This window comes from Delphinapterus leucas, chromosome 12 (assembly GCF_059928025.1).
Source record: "Delphinapterus leucas isolate spDelLeu-1000000601 "Yukka" chromosome 12, BTC_Dleu_Yukka2, whole genome shotgun sequence".
NCBI lineage: Eukaryota > Metazoa > Chordata > Mammalia > Artiodactyla > Monodontidae > Delphinapterus > Delphinapterus leucas.
Genome location: NC_143140.1, coordinates 95,936,810 through 95,955,612, shown reverse-complemented (window position 1 = coordinate 95,955,612; position 18,803 = coordinate 95,936,810). Strand labels below are relative to the sequence as shown.

Here is an 18,803-nt window from a genome sequence, read left to right as displayed (position 1 = left end):
AAGTAATCTCTCAGATATCAAACTGTACCATGAAGCTTAGTAAAGACAGGCAAAGAGAGTCCAGGTCTGGAGTCCAGTGCACACAGTATAGAGATATTTATTCTCTAAATGGCGTTTGGTCAACTTGCAAGCAATTTGTTAAAAAAAGAAAAAAAGTACAGCTAGATTCTCTAACTCACTCCCAGCTGAAATAAATTCCAGCTGGATCAACAGATGTAAATCAATAGATGTAAATGTAAATCAATAGATGTAAAAAAAATCAATAGATGTAAATGATGTAAATTTACATCAATAGATGTAAATGATCAATAGATGTAAATGATTTACATCAACAGATGTAAATCAACAGATGTAAATGATCAACAGATGTAAAATGTAAATCAATAGATGTAAATCAATAGATGTACAAAGCTATAAAACTATACAGGAAAACATATGAATACATTTATAATTTTGGAAAGCAAAGGGTCTTTTAAGAACGACTTCAAATGCATAAGTCAGAGAGAAAAAACATCAAAACCTAAAGACCGGTAACAAGCAACACATACTCTGAAAATGGCAAATAAGGCTAATAAACCAGTGAGGAAAATGAAACTGAATAAAACAGAGCAAAGATGTTAACAGGAAGTTCACAAAAGAATTTCAGCATCATAGTTAGACATTTTCCACAGCAGAGAAAATTCTAAATCACCCATCAATGAAGGACAGCTTAGACAAATAATGACACATTGATAAGATGGGGTATCAAGCAGCTGAGACAGAGTAAGGTAGAACAAAGTTGCCAAAAATAAACTGTTAATGAAATGCTAGTTATAAAACAGAGTATGTCCTGCTTTGGAACCCGCACTGCAGGCTCATGGAAAGATGTGGAAGCAGAGACACTCAGCTACTGACAGCAGTCACCTCTGGGAGAAGGGATTCCTGAGAACTTTCACTTTTTGTATTAATTTTTCTACCCTGTTGGAATTTTGAAACAAATTTTACCATAATTGTTACATGTACAGTCTGAAAAAAAGATTAAAATATAACTAACAATCTAACCTATTTCTTTTAAAATATAAAAGAATTACAGTTTATTGACAAATGCAAATATTCTACTCTCTCATTTAATATTAATAGTCCTCTGTAAATTTTTCCAATTTATTTAGTTAATCCTGTTTTATACTTTGTTCTCTGGTTTGCAATATCCCATCACTGTTAAAAACACAAGCAAATGTATGCTTAGGAAATAGGTTGAATTATTTTAGGTGAGATCAAGTAATATTGATTTATTTGTTATAGACAATGCCTGTACACATGTACACATGTTCAGATGGAGGCACACTGTGCTCATATAAATTAAAAGATGATTAAAATATAATTACATTTGAAAATAAACTACATTCCTTCATAACTTAATGACCGTGAATTTAATTAATCTTCTTTCCTACACATTACCTTAAACACTGACAATAGATCTTCGTCAATAAATCTGAGTAAAAGTACAAAGGAAAATGCAAGCAACTGATTGGCTGCTTCTTTCGGAAATTCAGGTAAACTGATTTCCCCGTGGCTTAAACGATCTCTTAGACGGGGACCTTCCTGATGGTTCAGGAAATCCCAGAGAAATTCCTATCAAAAAAAGGACACAGAAAATATTTGGTTAGTATTCTCAGCAGAAAGAAGGAAAGTCCGAAGGCCCAGAAAGGGCAAGCCCAAAACATCTGAGGAGCAGCAATATTCATTACAGAAAAGTTAGCCTGAAAAAGAAAGTCATTCAAGGTCACGCAACAGAAAAGTATCAAGTTACGATAGTCCCTGGATCTCTTGGCTTTATCACTGCACTCGACTACCTCAGGCAGGACTGCACCCCACTAGCTCAGCATGGCCCTGAGGAAATCCCGTCCTCTGTAACTGCACTCCACAGCCTCAGGCAGGACTCCCCTGAGGGCGCCCTGCTGTCTGTAACTGCACCCCACCCCTCAGGCAGGACTCCCCTGAGAGCGCCCTGCTGTCTCTAACTGTACAGCCTGCTCCTCAGGTAGGACAACCTGGGGAACCCTGTTTCTGTATCTGCTCCTTGGCTGATTGATAAGAACCTAAGAAGTTTGTAGAACTCGCCACCAGGGCTGCAAAACTGCTTGCGTGGCTCCAGTGCTTAGTAAAAGTACCCTTTCTCATTCTCACCCTCGTGAAAAACGAGAACTGGGTTGACCACATTTGGAAGCCAACTTTCCAATCAATAAAAGAATCCACTGCTGTGCTCCTGCACGGACAACACCATTTTTCTTTCCCCTCATGGCTCTCCTTACATGTCCTTTCTCACATCACTCGTTTACTTCTGAAGCCCTATGAAGACACTGCTTCTTTCTTAATGGCAAAAATCCAAGGACTCTTCCACAACATAGAGGAAAATAAGTCAGAAAACCCAATTTGCTGACCCAGGCAAATTGCTGATGGACAAACAGAATTAGACAAACTACTTCAATCATCCTAATTTCCTGATGGCAGAAAGGACGCCCAGAGAGTGTATGGAATCTGACTAGTGTCACACAGCCGGAACTGGAACCTAGGTTGCTAACTCCCAGTTAAAAGGAGAAAATATGAAAATTCTATTTACAGTCCAAAGTAGTCACTGCAATAACTTCATAAAATACAAAACTGTGATAAATAGAAAATGGCTCTAAATAACTACCTTCTCTAATCCAACACTCTGTCTTACTAGTCGCATCTGACTTTGCTGTCATTCACGAAGCAAATGCAGTCCCTGCTACCAGCGCAATACAAAACCCACAAATTCTAATATTGCTCAGAATCAGGTCAGCTAAGTCATCAGGCCTTAGGAGAAGGACATTTAAACAAAAACATGAAGCACAGTACCTGAGCTGGGCTCAGAGCCAGCAAATGACAGTTGCACAGACAATGAAGTTCAGACATGGGAATGCTTCAGAAGCATTTTTTATGGGCACGTCACAAGCCAAAATTAACATCATTTTTGAGAAGTGCTAATCACATCCATAAATACAAGGATGTTAGATCGTAAATGCCTAATACTTTACCATTGCAGGCTCTCCAAGGAAAAGAGGAAGTTGATTGATTTTACCATCATTCAAGTGTTTTGCCAATATCTAAAACACCAAAAAGAAGTAAGTTGATTAACTGGTACATATACAGAACTTTCAGTGTCAAAAGATATTGTACATTTGGTATGACATGCTGTGTAAGTCCAAAGCAGATTAAATGAAATAAGGACAGTCTTAAGAACATAGCAACCACGTGTTCAGAAAAGGTTTTCTCAACCAATACAATGACTTTAGGAAGATATATGTATGTATTCTTAATTATGTGTATGTGTTTATGTATATTTACATGTATATAGGTGTGTTTATGTGTATTCATGTATATATGTGTGTGTGCATTTATGTGCATATGTGTATTTGTGTGTTTATGTGTAGTGTGTGTATACAGGTATACGTGTATACTGTGTTTATGTGTATTTGCAAACACTGTGTATGTGTACATGTATATACATGTGTATATATGTATATATGTATGTTATGGCCTTTCCATAACTTTAGAAGCTAGGTTAATAAGACTGGGTCTCAACTAGTCTGAAAACTATATTCAACACTATCATCACCTTTTTCTTTTTGCTTATATGACTATCAACATTTTCCTGTAAGCATATGATTTATGGCTGATCTTTAATTTTAAAAGAATACAATGTTTTATTTGTTTCAAAATACCTTATAAGTTTACTCACCTCATCAAAGGTAGTATAAAGAGCTGTTGACTTCAGAAAAGGAAATAAAAGAAATAATTAAAGCAAAATACAAGTAGTGTGACACTATTCAAAGCAGGAAAAAATTCTAGCACAGGGCCACAAACATGAAACCTTCTTTTTTGTAAATAAATCTTTATCTAGCAACACTTTGGGAAGAATGTCATTGACAACATAAACACAATATAAAAGACATGAAAATACAGCAACCCTGGCAGTCTAGCCATGTTAGAATACTGCTCTAACAAGTACTGTAGCTCAGATACTTCTTTTTTTTTTTTTTTTTTCTTTTCTGTTGAGAAATGTTTTTTTATTGTTCATGGACTACTGATCACAGACAGAAAGCATCTGGCTTATTTGTGACTTCAATCATTAGCTCTCCATTTTAGGTTAATGCCAATATTTGAGAATCAGGCCTGAGTGAAAGCAGTAATAAATACTAGACAGAAATGAACAAAAAAAGTCAGAAGTATCATAGTCCAGATTTCCAGAGGTCTGATCTAAATCAGCATATCTCAGTTAACAGGTCTTTATGATCTTATAGATTTGAATTTAAAGTGTGTAATTGGGTTTAAGGACTTGATAAGAAAATAGCATTTTTATTTTGCAAATTAAGGGTAAAATGGCTGTTCAATTTCTTCATACAAACTGGGCTTTTAAAGCATACATTTGACTAGCATACTTAAATATTTTACCCTCCAAGCATTTTTTCCCGCTTTTTTTGTTTTTTTTTAACATCTTTCAGATGCCTCTAACACTTATGATGCCACAACTTCACAAATCACTACTCACACAGAGCACTTCTACTGATGGCTGGTATTTGTGTGCAAGTGAGCACAACTGAATATTTTCTCCAACAAATAGCCTTTGTTTTTCATGCTTCTTGGTATAATTAGCCCAGACTTTATAGACACGGCTCGGGGCCAGGCTGCCTCAGCACTCTAATCCCAGCTCCACACCTTCTACAAGTGAGACCCTGAGCACCTCCATGCTCAGCTTTCTCTGCAGAAGTGTAAGTGAGGAATGCCCATCTCAAAGGCTTCTGGGGAATTCAGTAGGATTTTACACACAGGTGCTCAAGAAATGTGTTATACTTATTAATGCTTATTAACATATTTTCATTTTAATATTATCAAATACTCCTGAACATTTATTACTGTGCAGATGACTCTAAAGCCCATGTATTGCTGACCCTAAAATTTTTTCCAAGCTCTATTCTAAATATTCAATTGCCTACTAAATATCCCCACTACTTCCTCAAAAAAGCTGAACTTTTCATTCATCTCCATAAACGATGTGAATTAACTTGTACCTTTTTTTTTTCTGCGACGCCGTGCAGCTTGCGGGATCTTAGTTCCCTGACCAGGGATCAAAGCTGGGCCATGGCAGAGAAATTGCGTAGTCCTAACCACTGGACTGCCAGGGAATGCCCAACTTCTACCTTATTTTATGGAGTTGGTATAAATGTCTTATCTCTCACCCCTAATACACACAAGCTTCTAAAAGTCACTAGGTCTTTGCTCATCTTCATATCCTGCATTGATTCTGAAGAGACCTTATGCCATAACAAGTATTCAATAAATAATTACGGCATTTGCACAGCACTTTATAATTTTCATGTACGTATTGCTTTGTAAATAAATTGATGCTATGTTTATTCTGGATAAAAGCCTGGGCTAAAATTTAAGATATTCTTCGATAAACTACATCCTCTGTAGAAACAGTCACACTATTTATTTGTGCAGTGAAATGACAACTAAATAACCAAATTCATGGCACCACAGAGCCATGCAGTGACTGGTCATGTTACCATGAAGTCAACTGTAAGAGCACTTGAGTGAGAGCTGTGACAACTGGGGCTCTAGTTTCTGCTGGAAGACCCAGGCTTCACTCCACAACACTGGACTGGGCAGAGCCTACATCAAAGGCACCGGGTGTGGGCACCAGCGGACATATATGGATGACCCACTCCAAAGGGGCCTACACCAGAGAGCTCTACAAAAATGCACATAAGGCAAAGCAGAACTGCCTCAAGATAAGACAGAAAGAGAACGCAGAGAAAAGCAGCTGTTAGATCCGAGTAGATGTGGCTCTGGGAGGTCACCACTGTGGCCGGGAGTGGTCAGGCAGGGGACAGTGGGCAAAGTGAGAGGAAAGGCACGCATGTTCAGAAACTGGCGAGGAGCTTAAATTATGCTGGGAATCAGAGGGAAAACAAACTGGAGAAAGGCTGAGGCCAGAGTCTGACATCCTTACAAGCCATGCAGAAGCATGAGCCTTGCAGGCAGGCGCTGGGAGCCATGGAAGGTTTCTAAGCAGAGGAAACCATAAAAGACACAGGAATACTCGTGAGTTTAGAAAATAATTAGTGGCAGTGTGAGAATGGATTAGAGAAGGAGAATCATGAAGACTTGTGGAAGATGAGTTACCAGGTGAGCATGATGGGGAGCCAGGTGAGGCCTCAGCACTGAAGGACCACAAGACAAATCAGGGGTAGAACTGATCGGCAGGGCAAGTCCATGAGGAGAATGGAGTGCAGGCAGAGCATAAGATGGTGCTAAAGCTTGGTGCAGAGCAATTCAGAGAATAAGGATAATAAGGAATACCAGAGAACAAATTTGTGGAAGAAAAAATTTGCTTTTCTGAAATAAAATAAATTTGAGATGCTGGGGAAAACTCATATGAAGATATTCAACAAACAGGTGTAAACCTAACTCAGGAGATCAAAGAACCGTGAATTAGAGACAATGCCTTGGAGACTGCTGGAACTTAATGCTATAAATTGCCCTCTTGGCACTGCTTTAGCTGCATCAACAACTTCTGCCATGTTGTGCTTTCATTTTTATTAGTTTCAAAGTATTTACTAATTGGTGTTGCTCCCACACAGGTAACAGCTTAAGGCATGGTATTATGTGAGGTCTCCCAAGGAATAAATATAAAGAGAGTACAGGGTTGAGAACAGAATTCTGAGGAACGCCTATATAAAGGGGCACAAAGAGGAAGCTGAACTAGTGAAAGCAACAAGAATCCCAAGTATGGTAGATGCTGCTGTTTGTCCCATAATATATATTCTTCCTTTCCCCTACCTAATGGATTCTCCCATAGCTAACTAGGCCCGTGGCCACCCAGAGACATTGCTAAGCCTCCCTGGCAGTTTTGGCCAAAAGGAAGCAGTATCCTTCGAGAAGGGCATGCTGTAGACCACCCACGGCCCACCTCATGGGGTTACAATAGTACACCAGTAAATATGGCTACAGAGAAAACATAAGCATCAACGCATTTTATGACACCATTAGGTTTAAAAGACTACTTGGAAATATGACAGAACCCTCAAAGACAATCACAAATAAAATAAATATATAACATATACAATCACAATAGGAAGCCACAAAAAATGACAGTCAAGCCTTCCAAAGAAAGTTCTTAGCTAAAAAATTCATTTAAAATAAGCAAAAATATGATATTAAAAGCTTTTAATTAGGCACGGAAAAATGTCAATACAGCAACAACAGTCACCATCAACCATTTAAAGCAGTGTACCTCAGCAGTCAGAAGTCTCTTTGGACATTTGTTAACTGTGGCAAAAACTTTCCTAAGTCCAGTCTCTAGTTGCACCAATAACAATATCGCACAGTCAGCAAACCTGTGAAATTGAAGGAAATAAGCAAAACTTCATGTTTTCAAAGTAAACACTGGCACCAACACCATAATAAGGGTGCTGTATTCCAGATACTACCAATATGTGTCCAAAGCAAGGAGGAGTGACATTACTCACTAATATGATAAACAAAACCAGAATCAAAGTCTCATTAGACTAGTGACTGTAAAACTATTTTCCCGTGTCTTAATGTATGATGAAACACTTTTAGCAGCTGCAGTAGAATAAAGTGTCATCAAAGATCTGCTAAACTTGTTTCTTCACTTCTAAAAAATACTCAGAAACCAGGATTTCAGTGGGTTCTCAAGGTATCCAATCAAATGTACATATCAGGATAAGGTAACTTGAAAGGAAGTAAAGACCACTGACCTCCTGATGCTTCCACTCCTGGGCTTGCTCCCCAGGGAACATAGAGACAAACTGTCATCTTCTTTCTCTCATGATTCTCTAACATTGGACACTATGTTTCAGTCACAGTAAGAACTCAAAAAACTATTAATAAGTTGATTCTGAAAACTGATCATCAGGGAGCTCCCTGGGGGCCTAGTGGCCAGGGTTCCGGGCTTTCACTGCTTGCTGTGGCTCGGGTTCAATCCCTGATGGTGGAACTGAGATCCCACAAGCTGCACAATGCAGCCCAAAATTTTTTTTTAATTTTTAAATAAATTCATTAGTTAAATAAAAAATAACTGTCTTTATTAATTGTACAAAAACAGTACAAAAAATAATGCTTAAAACACAGTTACAAGATGCCTTTTAGTTAATTATATGAAGATATTCTATGCTTGGGTCTGCTCTTGAGTCAGTCCCGCTCCTACCTGCTCCAACTCCAATAGCGACAAAGCAGAAAGGTTAGGGTTTTTAGAAGGCCTGGCCTCCAAGCTGCCAATGACCACTATGTAATGCCACACTTCAGGTACCTTTGAGACTTGAAGTTGAGTAATGCAACTTCCCAATATGGCAACATGATTTTTAGTATAAAAGTGGATTTCTTCATCACTTCTTCTAATACTGAAAGTACCTCATAAGTAACATCTGTAAAAATAGCAAATATTTTTAAGCACAACCACACTAATCAACTGAAAAACAAGGTGTAAACACACTTAGGGAGTGATGCCACTGAGCCGAACTCTTCAGGAAAATAAGCCGTGGGCCCTGGGCAGCGTGCCACCTAAGTGTGAGACCACCTGAACTAGCGCCAGGGTTGCAGGTGACCACAGGCACCCTTGGAAAAAGGGAATGTGGGCAATTACATCTCTTTAAGCTACAACAACTTTGAGTAGAGGGGTTCAGGGTCAACAAGCTGACCACACTGACCAAGAAAATTAAAAATATCTTCAGAAGATACAGGAATCAAGTGTGAACCCAAAGGTAAACTATGGACTTAAGGTGATTATGACTTGTCAATGTAGGTTTATCCTTGGTAAAAAATGTACCCTCTGGTGGGAGATGTTGATAATGGGGGAGGCTGTGCGGGGGGGCGGGGGGGTGTGGATGGGAAATCTCCGCACCTCCCTCTTGATGTTGCTGTAAACTCAGAAGTGCTCTACAAAAATAAAGTCTTAAAGAATATATACATTGGGCTTCCCTGGTGGCGCAGTGGTTGAGAGTCCGCCTGCCGATGCAGGCGACACAGGTTTGTGCCCCGGTCCGGGAAGATCCCACATGCCGCGGAGCGGCTGGGCCTGCGTGTCCGGAGCCTGTGCTCCGCAATGGGAGAGGCCACAACAGTGAGAGGCCCGCGTACCGCAAAAAAAAAAAAAAAAAAAAAAAAAAAGAGTATATACATTATTGGCAGTCACCTGACTACCAGAAGGATCCATGATACAAAAAGGCTAAGGCTGCTGGGACCAAGATGATCTGTACTGTTCCCTCCAGGATTAACATCAGCAAATACAGACACAACACTTCAGCCAAAGTGGAAAAGAATGAGCCTGGAGCAAACACATGGTTTAACTGCTCTTTCAAAGTCCTGTGTCCCCCAACCCCACTAATTTGGTAAATGGCTTTCTCATGAAAAGAAAACAAAAGATGATATAGGAGAACATTTATGCTAGTGGTACTTTTGGCCTAAGGATTATGAGTACAAAGACACGAGAGCTAAAAGGAGAAGGGAAAGTGCGTTACAAACTGGTCCAAAGCCATTTGTATGCCAACATATCTGCACGATGAACTAACTTTATCATTAACGTTGAGTCACGTAGCCATGGCCCTCAGATAACCCTGGGGGCACTGTGGGAAGAGGTAAGGGTTGATGTGGCCAAATTTAAGAGGTTCTTCATGAAACTTTCAAAGGCATCTTGCCCCTGGAGAATAACTATTCCACCTACAGAGTTCAAGTCTCAATGCTATTTAATAACTCTATAAATATCTTTACAGAGATATATTCAGGAAAAATGTGGCATGTGGTACTTACCAGGGAAAACGATCAAATCCTCTAAGCTTGTAAGAGTTATGAAAGGTCGATGTGCCAATGTGAACTTAGTTTGTTGAAGGTAACCCTTTAGTAGTTGACCCAATCCTGCTGTCAACAATATCATCATTGAACAGTATCTAGTGGAAAATACCATAGAGATCCATTAGAAAAATGAACTCAGCACACATATAAAAAGCTCTACTTTCAAAAACAAAAAGTTTAAAATTAAGAAAATAAAACAGCATTAAATTGCAGGAAACTCCACGGGCTGTGGGGATGGAGCTGTGCAGTGGTCGGGAGGACCAGTGACATCTCAGAAACCTGTGAGCTTGAACCTCGGGTCTTCCACGCACCAGGGCGCTGTGCCCGTCACCACCTGAGCTTCTGGGGCGCAAGTCAGTGAAATCATAACCCTATCACGCCAGTCATTCTGCCACTAACATTCAGTTTTATCTTCAAAATCTTGTCCCCAAACTCTCATTCTTCTCAAAATACATCTTTCCTTGATGTGAAATTCAAAATAAAACAAACTCTTAAGTATATCAAAAAAGAAAGAGAATCCCTCCCCCAGCATCTTACTTTGGAGGAATCTCCTGAGGTGCCGCGAAGCCGTGCCACAGAACGTTGCGAAGGTTGAGCCCACACGGAGAGCCCACGAAGACCTTGAGCACGTCCATCTAGGTAGTGAGGGGGCAGATCACCGGGTCACTGAGTAAACCAATACAACACTGGGATTATGTGAGCTCTCTTCTTGGAATTAATGGAACCAACGGTATATAGTAATGATAACAATAATAATAGACCAACACTGGCTGAGCATTCAACATGTCAGACACATTTTGTGTTTATTTGTTACTCACTAACCCTCAGGACAACCTCTGAGGAAAGTACTATTATTCCCACTATGCAGAAGAGAAAAATGTAAGCAAGGAGAGGTGAGGCCAAGGTTTCAGAGGCCACAAAGCCACAAAGAGGGATGAGATGCCACCCAGGCTACACTGCTTTCATACCATACATCAACATGGCCAGTATCTAGATAAAACAAAACAGAAAGTGATAAACAGAAACTCCACAGTAAGCAGTGTGTGCTCGTGATAAAATACAGAGGGCAGTGACGAAGAGCCAGACCACAGAGGCTCCAGCCTCTTCTCTGACTTGAAGCTCACTGTTCACCTGCTCTGTCCCTCCATCTACAAAGCAAAGGCCCTCCCAATACAAGGACCCTGCTTATCAAACTGCAATAACTATACCTTTCCATGAGCTACCTCTGGGTCTGGAGCACCACACCTTAGAGGAGATTCAGAAAAACGGAAGCCGTTCAGAGACTAAAAGAACCCAACCCCACGTCACATGAAAGAAGAGCTGAGCCTCCAGGAGACTCAGGAGAGGACTGAAGCTGTCTTCATACAACTTAAAGACTCGCTGGGAAGAGGAAACAGATGCATTCTGGATTTCCCTCAAAGGGCAGGAAGTTTATAAAGAGGGGTTTCAACTCAATGTCAAAAAGCTTGACAGCCGGTCCTTCGATGCTATTCTGGGAAGTCTTGGCTCTCACACTAATTTTAAATACTTTACTATTACCTTAATTAAATGTTAATGACTATAATATTAAGAATTTAATATTGTTTTAAATTTAGTATTATTTTAAATTAATTGTTCATACCATCTGGGCAATCAGAAATATATATGCGAATCAACTAGGAAAATTATCTGGGAGCTAAAAGGGCTGCAGGTAGGCAAAAGGCTCACTGCACAACACAGGCAGAAAATAAAGAGCAGAAGAAAACGACAGAACTTAAGAATTCAGCGTGACACCAAGCAGTCTGTATTTCCCTCCACACTCTCCACCAAAGAAAACAATCCTTAAGCTGACAAGGGGTAAGGAACCACCACCATAAGAGTGGGAAAGCTCTACTGACAACGGATTTCTTAATGTCTTGTTTGTAGTGTCCTCCTGGTTTGGCACTACGCTGGCTTCCCCCTTCACCTCAGCCCGGCCTTATTCAATTGCCTGAAGGTTATTCACTGGTCTTAAACGATCTTGATCATGTGGTCTCTAGAAGATTTGAAAACATACATAGCTCTGCATGTTTTTAAATTGGCATCTAAATTTTTTTTCCACGGTAAGTTTGAACAGCTGCAAAAGGTGTAATTTCTCGGATGTTAAAAATATTGATCTTTTTAATAATAAAACTATAATATCACTCTTTAAAGGGTTAAAACTTTATTCTAGAATAAGTATTACAATCTATAACTTGCAGAATTAGCATTATAATTAATACATAATCAGTGGATCAAAAGACTTCAAATTGCTCATTTGCCTGGCCCCCCAGAGGTTATTATATCAGAGGCTATCCCACCAGAGGTCATCACATCAAAGGTTACTACTACACCTGAGGCTCTTAGACCTGAGGCCCTCACACCAGCAGTCATCACACCAGAGGCTATTATCAAACCACATTAACACTCAGGACAAGAGGGAGGTGTGTCTTTTGGCTGGAAAGGGGATGTGGGAAAGGAAAATATGCTTGAATCACTGAAATTAATTTTTTCCTAACAGAGCATCAATTTTTTTTTTTTTTTTTTTTGCGGTACGTGGGCCTCTCACTGCTGTGGCCTCTCCCTTTGCGGAGCACAGGCTCCGGACGCGCAGGCTCAGCGGCCATGGCTCACGGGCCCAGCTGCTCCGCGGCACGTGGGATCTTCCCGGACCGGGGCACGAATCCGTGTCCCCTGCATCGGCAGGTGGACTGCCAACCACTGCGCCACCAGGGAAGCCCAGAGCATCAATTTTTGAAGAACAGAAGTACAGCTAACATCGACTGTTTTGCGCTGTGTCTACTCCATCAGGTTTAGGCAAACAAGCTTACCACAGACTGCCCAAAGACTTGAGAGAGCTCCTCAGATGCAATCAGATCTCTTAAAAGAAAGGGGCATTCCTTCCTAATCAGTAAATACACCTAAAATTCAAACAAATATTGTGTAACAATCGTATTATGAGTCAGATGATGTTAACAAAAAAATCGCCCATAAAGCAAGTGTCTGTACAAATGAGAGGACAAAAGTACCGAAGACACCGACGTTTTTGATCTCATAATCATTCAGAAAGAAAAATATTTTAAAAATCTGTGCTAAGTGATTGTATAGGAAAACAATACTTAAAATCAAGAAATCTGAGCTAAACTGCAAAACAGGTTAATGTTCTTTCTGATACTTTACTGGACCAACAACGAAAGAGTCCTCACACTTACGTCAGCCAGGGCTCGCTCCAGACATGATGTCAGCTTCATTAAGCTAAGAGAAATAGCAAGAGATTGAAGACTTCCCAAGGCATCAAACATTTCAGGAAATAACTGTTTAGAATAAGACATATGTTAGAATTCGTGTTCAATAAGTATTATTTCTCAGAGGCACAGTTCTATTAATGAAGTTCAAACCTCTGATGATTTCAATTGGCATATTTTAATGACTTTTTTGGTATAGGTGAACATTTTCTATATAACAATATCCAAAGAATCAGAGAGATGTTTAACTCGTTAGACGTTCAATATCTAAGGAGTTTTTGGAAAGTTCTTTATTTATTTAAATGTTTATTAAAAGCAATAAATCTGGCATAACTATAAATTGAAAGGTCAAATATTTTGACCTAATCTTATTTCCCATTTTGATTAGTTCTTAAAAATAGGTAAACATAAGGCAGCTCACCCTGCCACTTAAGGGAGCTACTACACAGGGAAAAGGGAACACCCTTCCACCCTCCATTAGGAAATCCAAAGTATTTTAGAATTAGACTCTTTTATAGTTACTGCTCTACTGTAATAATTTAATGTTCCAAGTGAAATGGTTGGTTTGAACCAACCACCAAACCAACCATCAAGCCATCCAAAACAAGGTTTGGGCCCCAAGCTATTCCTCCTCCCTTCTATTCGCCCTCAACAAGCCAAGCATCCCCACCTCCGGTCTCCCAGTCCCACCGTCTCAAGAACACCTTACTACCAGTCTGTACAGTCTTTCTTTTTTTCTGGAGCTGTCCATTTTTCTCTGTCCCAGAACCAGCACCCATGCACCAACCTACGTCCCTAAACCCCAATCCTGACACTGCATCCAAAAACTTCCTTTGGTCAAAGGATGTCTCAGCTCAGGCTCTGCGGGCTTTGCCAACAGCTCCAACTTTGCCTTGCAACACTCAAGCCTTCTTACAGCTGAGGGCCCAGAGGATGGAGGAGACCCCTTTAAAATCAGCAAGTAATAAGGGCCTCTAAGTGGAATCTGAAGTCTTTTATTTCTAAAGGTTGTTCAAAAGCCGAACCTCTGGAACACCTGTCCACTGGAACCCCGATGAATATCGCGTTTCAAATTGCCCCTTGGTCAGAGACGACAAATGTAAGTGGACAGCCTGGCACACAGGGCCCAGCAGCCTCACGCTTCCCCGGTAATCCAGACCCTGGGCTTCAAGGATAAGAAAGCAAGTTAGTACCACAGCTCCACATCGTGTGATGCAAAGGCCTAAATCATCAAAGAAAAAGGGCTTTAATTATGAAATTTCCATAAAGTTGGCAACCAGTTTATAATTGGACTTACAATAAAGATACTCATGTTGTTGAAAATAAGTTACATAGTGTTTATCTGCTTATAAAAGAAAAACTCTCATTAGCGAGTTTGAAAAATAAAGGTTCAAATATTTTTTCATTTTTTTAATCTCTTTATCTGTATATAAGTTTGTACAAAATCAGCTTCATGTTGTTATATATAATATTTTAACCTGACTTTTTAATGTAACATTATTAGACTATGAGATTTCCAGTGACACTATTAATAATTATTATTATTATTTTGGAACGTATTTAGAATATGAATTTTTGGTTTTGTTTTTTTGATAAGTTTTGGTTGAACATTCACATGGTTCACGACCAAAAAATATAAAGCGGTGAAAGTCTCCCTCCTGCCACCAGTTCTCCTTCCTATAGCAGCTACTGTTATAAATTCCTTGGGTGTACTTAGAAATATTTATACATACACAAGCAAATAATACATGTATGTGCTCCTCCTATTTTTTCACTCAGCCATACAGCTCAGAGAGATTTCTGGATCAGAAAGATGGGCCTCCTCACTCTTTTTCACCACTGCATAATATTCCCTTGCATGCATTTTTTTTTTTTCCCATAATTTATTTAATCAATCCACTACCGCTTGACATTTGGCTATTTCCAATGTTTTTTCTTTCTTTCTTTCTTTCTTTTCTATTACAAAATGCTGCAGTAACTTGGCACAAACACACGTTCATACCTGTGACTGGGCCTGTCTTGTACGTTCCTGGATGGAATTGCTGGGCCACAGCACATTCCCTTATAATTTTTACAATTATTATTATTTTTCCCATCCCACATCCCTACTTCAAAAGACATACAAGAATGCCTGGAAGACATTTAAAATAATTGTATATATCACTGGTCATTCTACACCCTTAATTCATATGACTTCTATCTTCTTCCCTCTTCCACCTGGATCACAGGCCGTAAGCTGAAAGCCCCTCAGCCCTCACTGCCTCCCGACCCCTTCCTTCTCACACCTGGTTTTCAGAGCCCAGCTTTCCCTTAACTTTCCTATGCTTCTCTGCCTCATTCCCTCTTGCCACATCGATTCCTTTTCTCTTTCAAATTAAGGCTGTACTGTAACATCTCCTAACCCAAAAAGCAATGAGCAGAGAGGGAAATTTTACAGGTCAAGACATTTTAAATGCAACAGTATTGACGGGCATTTGGGCTTCAGAGAAAGTACAAACCTGATTCTGTATAAACCACACAGTCTGTAATTGTCGTCCAGCATACTTCACCATTTTGAGTTACAATACTACTGATATCGCAATTTTCTCTGGCTTCAAACCCAAGTTTACAAATCATATCATACACTGAAGGAGAAAGACACGTGGTAATAGGATCCTCTATTAATATCTGAAATATAAAACATAAAACACTGTTTAACATGTTTAACTGTTTAACATGAAGTAAAAATTAATTTTAGTATATATTTAAGTCACATGAAAATTCTATTCTGTCTATTCTGAGTATAGAATATACTCAGGTATAGCTACTGCGTTAACACACTTTCCAAATGTCATGAGAACTATATGATTAAAACATTGTGATTAAATGTTAACTAAGATTACTTATGCAAATATTTCCAAGTAAATGCTTAAAGATTTTTAATTACTTTATTAATCATAGTATTTAAGAATTTACAGAAGCTCAGTATATTTTATGGATAGTGCCTTATTCCTTTCAGCATTCTTTTGCTATCCCAAAGTTATCAAAATAAGCATTTTTTAATGAGGGGTGGGAAAACAGAAAATCAAGCATAATGAGTTAAAAGAGAAGCAAAATCCACAACTCTGCCTCCCTATATGGTGTAAAAAGCAGAAAACCACACTGCTTTTCCATGAAGGATGAAATAAAACCAAATTTTCATAATTTTCCCGACATTACACGAAGCTCATCTTATAAACCTGCAAAGAGATCACATTCTAGGTCTAAAACTGACCTGGGGTCTTTATGTGATGTATCAAGTTCAGGGGTCTCTGTGTTCTAACATCAGTAAGTTCTGGCAGCTCCCTGATTTGGAAGCCAGCCAGCTTAAGTTCCTCCATCCCGGTCAGCATCACCCTGTTATCCTGTCCGCTATTCCTGTCCCCAAAGGCTTCACTTCCCCCTCTCAGGCCTGACTGTCAACCAATCCTTTCAGGCCCTAGCAGGTGAGGTGCTGCCCGAGAGACTTGTGTGGAATATTCAGTGGTCCTGTGGGACACCTGCTCAGCCAGTCGGTGCACACCCCTAGGAGCACTGCGGGACGGCAGGGGAGAGGGGACTTGCTCCCGCTGCCTGCAGCCTGGGGCTTCCTGTGCGCTTCCTATTCCTTTGAGCACTGCCCTGCAGCAGCAGCTGAACTCAGTCTGCAGTCTTCCCGACACCTGTAGGCCCAGCTTTACCACCGAATGCCCACCACAGACAACACCATGCGTCAGTGCCTTCCCTTCAGAACTCTGCTTCCCAGACTTGCCAGGCCCTTACACGTAGCTGGGCAGCACAGTTTCCTCCTTAGACCCCCGAGTTTCAGCCAGGCAGGGGCCCTCCTCTAAGTTTCTAAGCTCTAAAATTCCGACCACTTCCCTTAGCTCCCTCAGTCCTAGGGGGAGTGACTGCTTCCCGCAGCTGCCGTGTCCACAATACTACTTGCAGAGATCTCTTTTTATCCTTTCAGATAACTAGTTAACAATTTTTACCTAGTTAACTCTTTATACCAAATTATCTTAGTGCAAAAACTAGTGTGGTTTGTCTCTGGACTAACACAGAAATATAACTCTAAAAGGTCATATTCACATCAGAAGGGACTCCTTGCATTTTTAAAAAGGATTCGAACTCTAAAGGAATGAGCTGTAGTTCTGGAGCGACAGGTGACAGGCATAAATGATATTTCTGCACAAAAGCCCATCTACTCCACTAGCAGAGTGGGCCCTGGATTTGGCACCTGAAGTTGTAAAAAGGGTCTCTTTTGGTTGTAGGCACTGGATCGACACAGTTGTCCCTCACACTCAACCAAACAGTAAGATCTTAGAGCACAGAGACCACGCCTTATACAATGCTGTAACCCCAGGACACAGCATAGACCCTGGCACACAATAAATGAAAAATAAGAGTTACATGAATGATTGGCTCCTCCTACCCTGAGCTGCAATACACCCCTCCAAGTCTCCAAGACCTTCAGATCTGAGCAATGGCTATATTCTACCCCTACCAACACACATACAATTCTACAAGTTGGCTTCTAGGTTAACTTTTAAGCCCATACTCTGTTAGACAATAAAATCCAACCTCAAATCAACAAACATTAGATGCTGCAATGCTCTGATTGTCACTCATGACAATAAATACATCATCCTGTGTATTACACTCAGGAACATGCCTGTCCCCCCCTAGAAGCCAGAAACCCTGCATGCTTATGTACACATGTGTGCACCTCCCACGCCCTTTTTGATACTTCAGTGTCTTGTCCAGAGCAGCATGGGGTAGTGCAAACGGCCTGTGCTTGACAGCTAGAATGATCTGAGTTTGAATCCTTTCTCAGACTCTTTACCGCTTGCCTTGAAAACGTTACTTAACATACCCGAGGCTTTTAACTGTAAAGCGGTGCAAAATATTATCACCTTCTCTGGTTGCAGTAATTAGAGATAATACTTGAAAAGCACCTAGCACATAGTACTCAGAAAGTAGCAGAGTGCTAAAACTGCTGACAGATGACTGACACTGAACTCCCTGAGGCAGGAATGTAAGTAAAATCCTTATTTTGAGGCAACCCCACTGAATCCGATCTCCGGTCAGTTAATGAGACCCTTGTGATTTAGTTTTACGTTATCAAAGTGGCCTCAAAATGTCCAATGTAATTCTGACTTGCAAATGTGAGCCAGAGGCGAGTATTCCTACACAAACTTCCCACACTGCTCAGGGTACCACCTAGCGAAAACTTCCCTTAGGGGCGAAAGCCAGTCAGAACAAAAACTATAACCAACGGCGCGTTGTGCGTGCACGACCCGGCCCCGGTGAACAGCTTCGGGCCGTGGCTGTCGCGGCCACAGAGCCTCCACACGCACGCAAGGCGTCCCCTCGGCCCCCACACCACGTCCTCGCGGACTGCAGCCGGGACCTCGAGCCCCAGGAACGACGTGGGGTCGGGCGGCGCCAAGAAGCAGGAGGGCGGGGCGGGACGGATCCAGCAGGCGCCACCCCGCGCAGGCACGGCCGCCCTCCGCCGCGGCACCGGCTGCGGCCCGGACGGCGCTTCCCGCGCCGCACCCCGAAGGGCGCGCTCAGGAGAACAGGCGACTGCAACTCTACTTCCATGACTTACGGCTCCCGTCCACGGCGCCGAGGGATGACGCAAGCCACGCCATGTCACGTCACGCCATGCCACGTCACGTC

At 40.9% G+C, this 18,803-nt stretch overlaps 1 protein-coding gene across 12 annotated transcripts in view; it reads right to left on the bottom strand.

The window, feature by feature from the left end:
- Positions 1 to 18,750, bottom strand: part of ERMARD (ER membrane associated RNA degradation) — a 35,910-nt gene extending 17,160 nt beyond the window's left edge. For 3 of the 12 annotated variants that reach the window (XR_016395284.1, XM_022561342.3, XM_022561347.3), the window contains exons 1-11: positions 15,617 to 18,747; positions 14,144 to 14,283; positions 13,086 to 13,187; positions 12,705 to 12,794; positions 10,414 to 10,511; positions 9,835 to 9,971; positions 8,339 to 8,453; positions 7,301 to 7,403; positions 3,743 to 3,772; positions 3,039 to 3,107; positions 1,438 to 1,611 (exon numbers count right to left, since the gene is read on the bottom strand). Coding sequence is in view for 10 of the 12 variants with exons in the window: in XM_022561342.3 (XP_022417050.1) it covers positions 1,438 to 1,611; positions 3,039 to 3,107; positions 3,743 to 3,772; positions 7,301 to 7,403; positions 8,339 to 8,453; positions 9,835 to 9,971; positions 10,414 to 10,511; positions 12,705 to 12,794; positions 13,086 to 13,187; positions 14,144 to 14,283; positions 15,617 to 15,818 (1,260 nt within the window). In the remaining 2 variants the exon portion in view is untranslated. Of the gene's footprint in view, positions 1 to 1,437; positions 1,612 to 3,038; positions 3,108 to 3,742; positions 3,773 to 7,300; positions 7,404 to 8,338; positions 8,454 to 9,834; positions 9,972 to 10,413; positions 10,512 to 12,704; positions 12,795 to 13,085; positions 13,188 to 14,143 lie in introns of all 12 variants that reach the window. The other 9 variants (XM_022561357.3, XR_016395285.1, XM_022561408.3 and 6 more) reach the window with 9 other exon arrangements.
- Between the last annotated feature and the right edge of the window lie 53 nt (positions 18,751 to 18,803).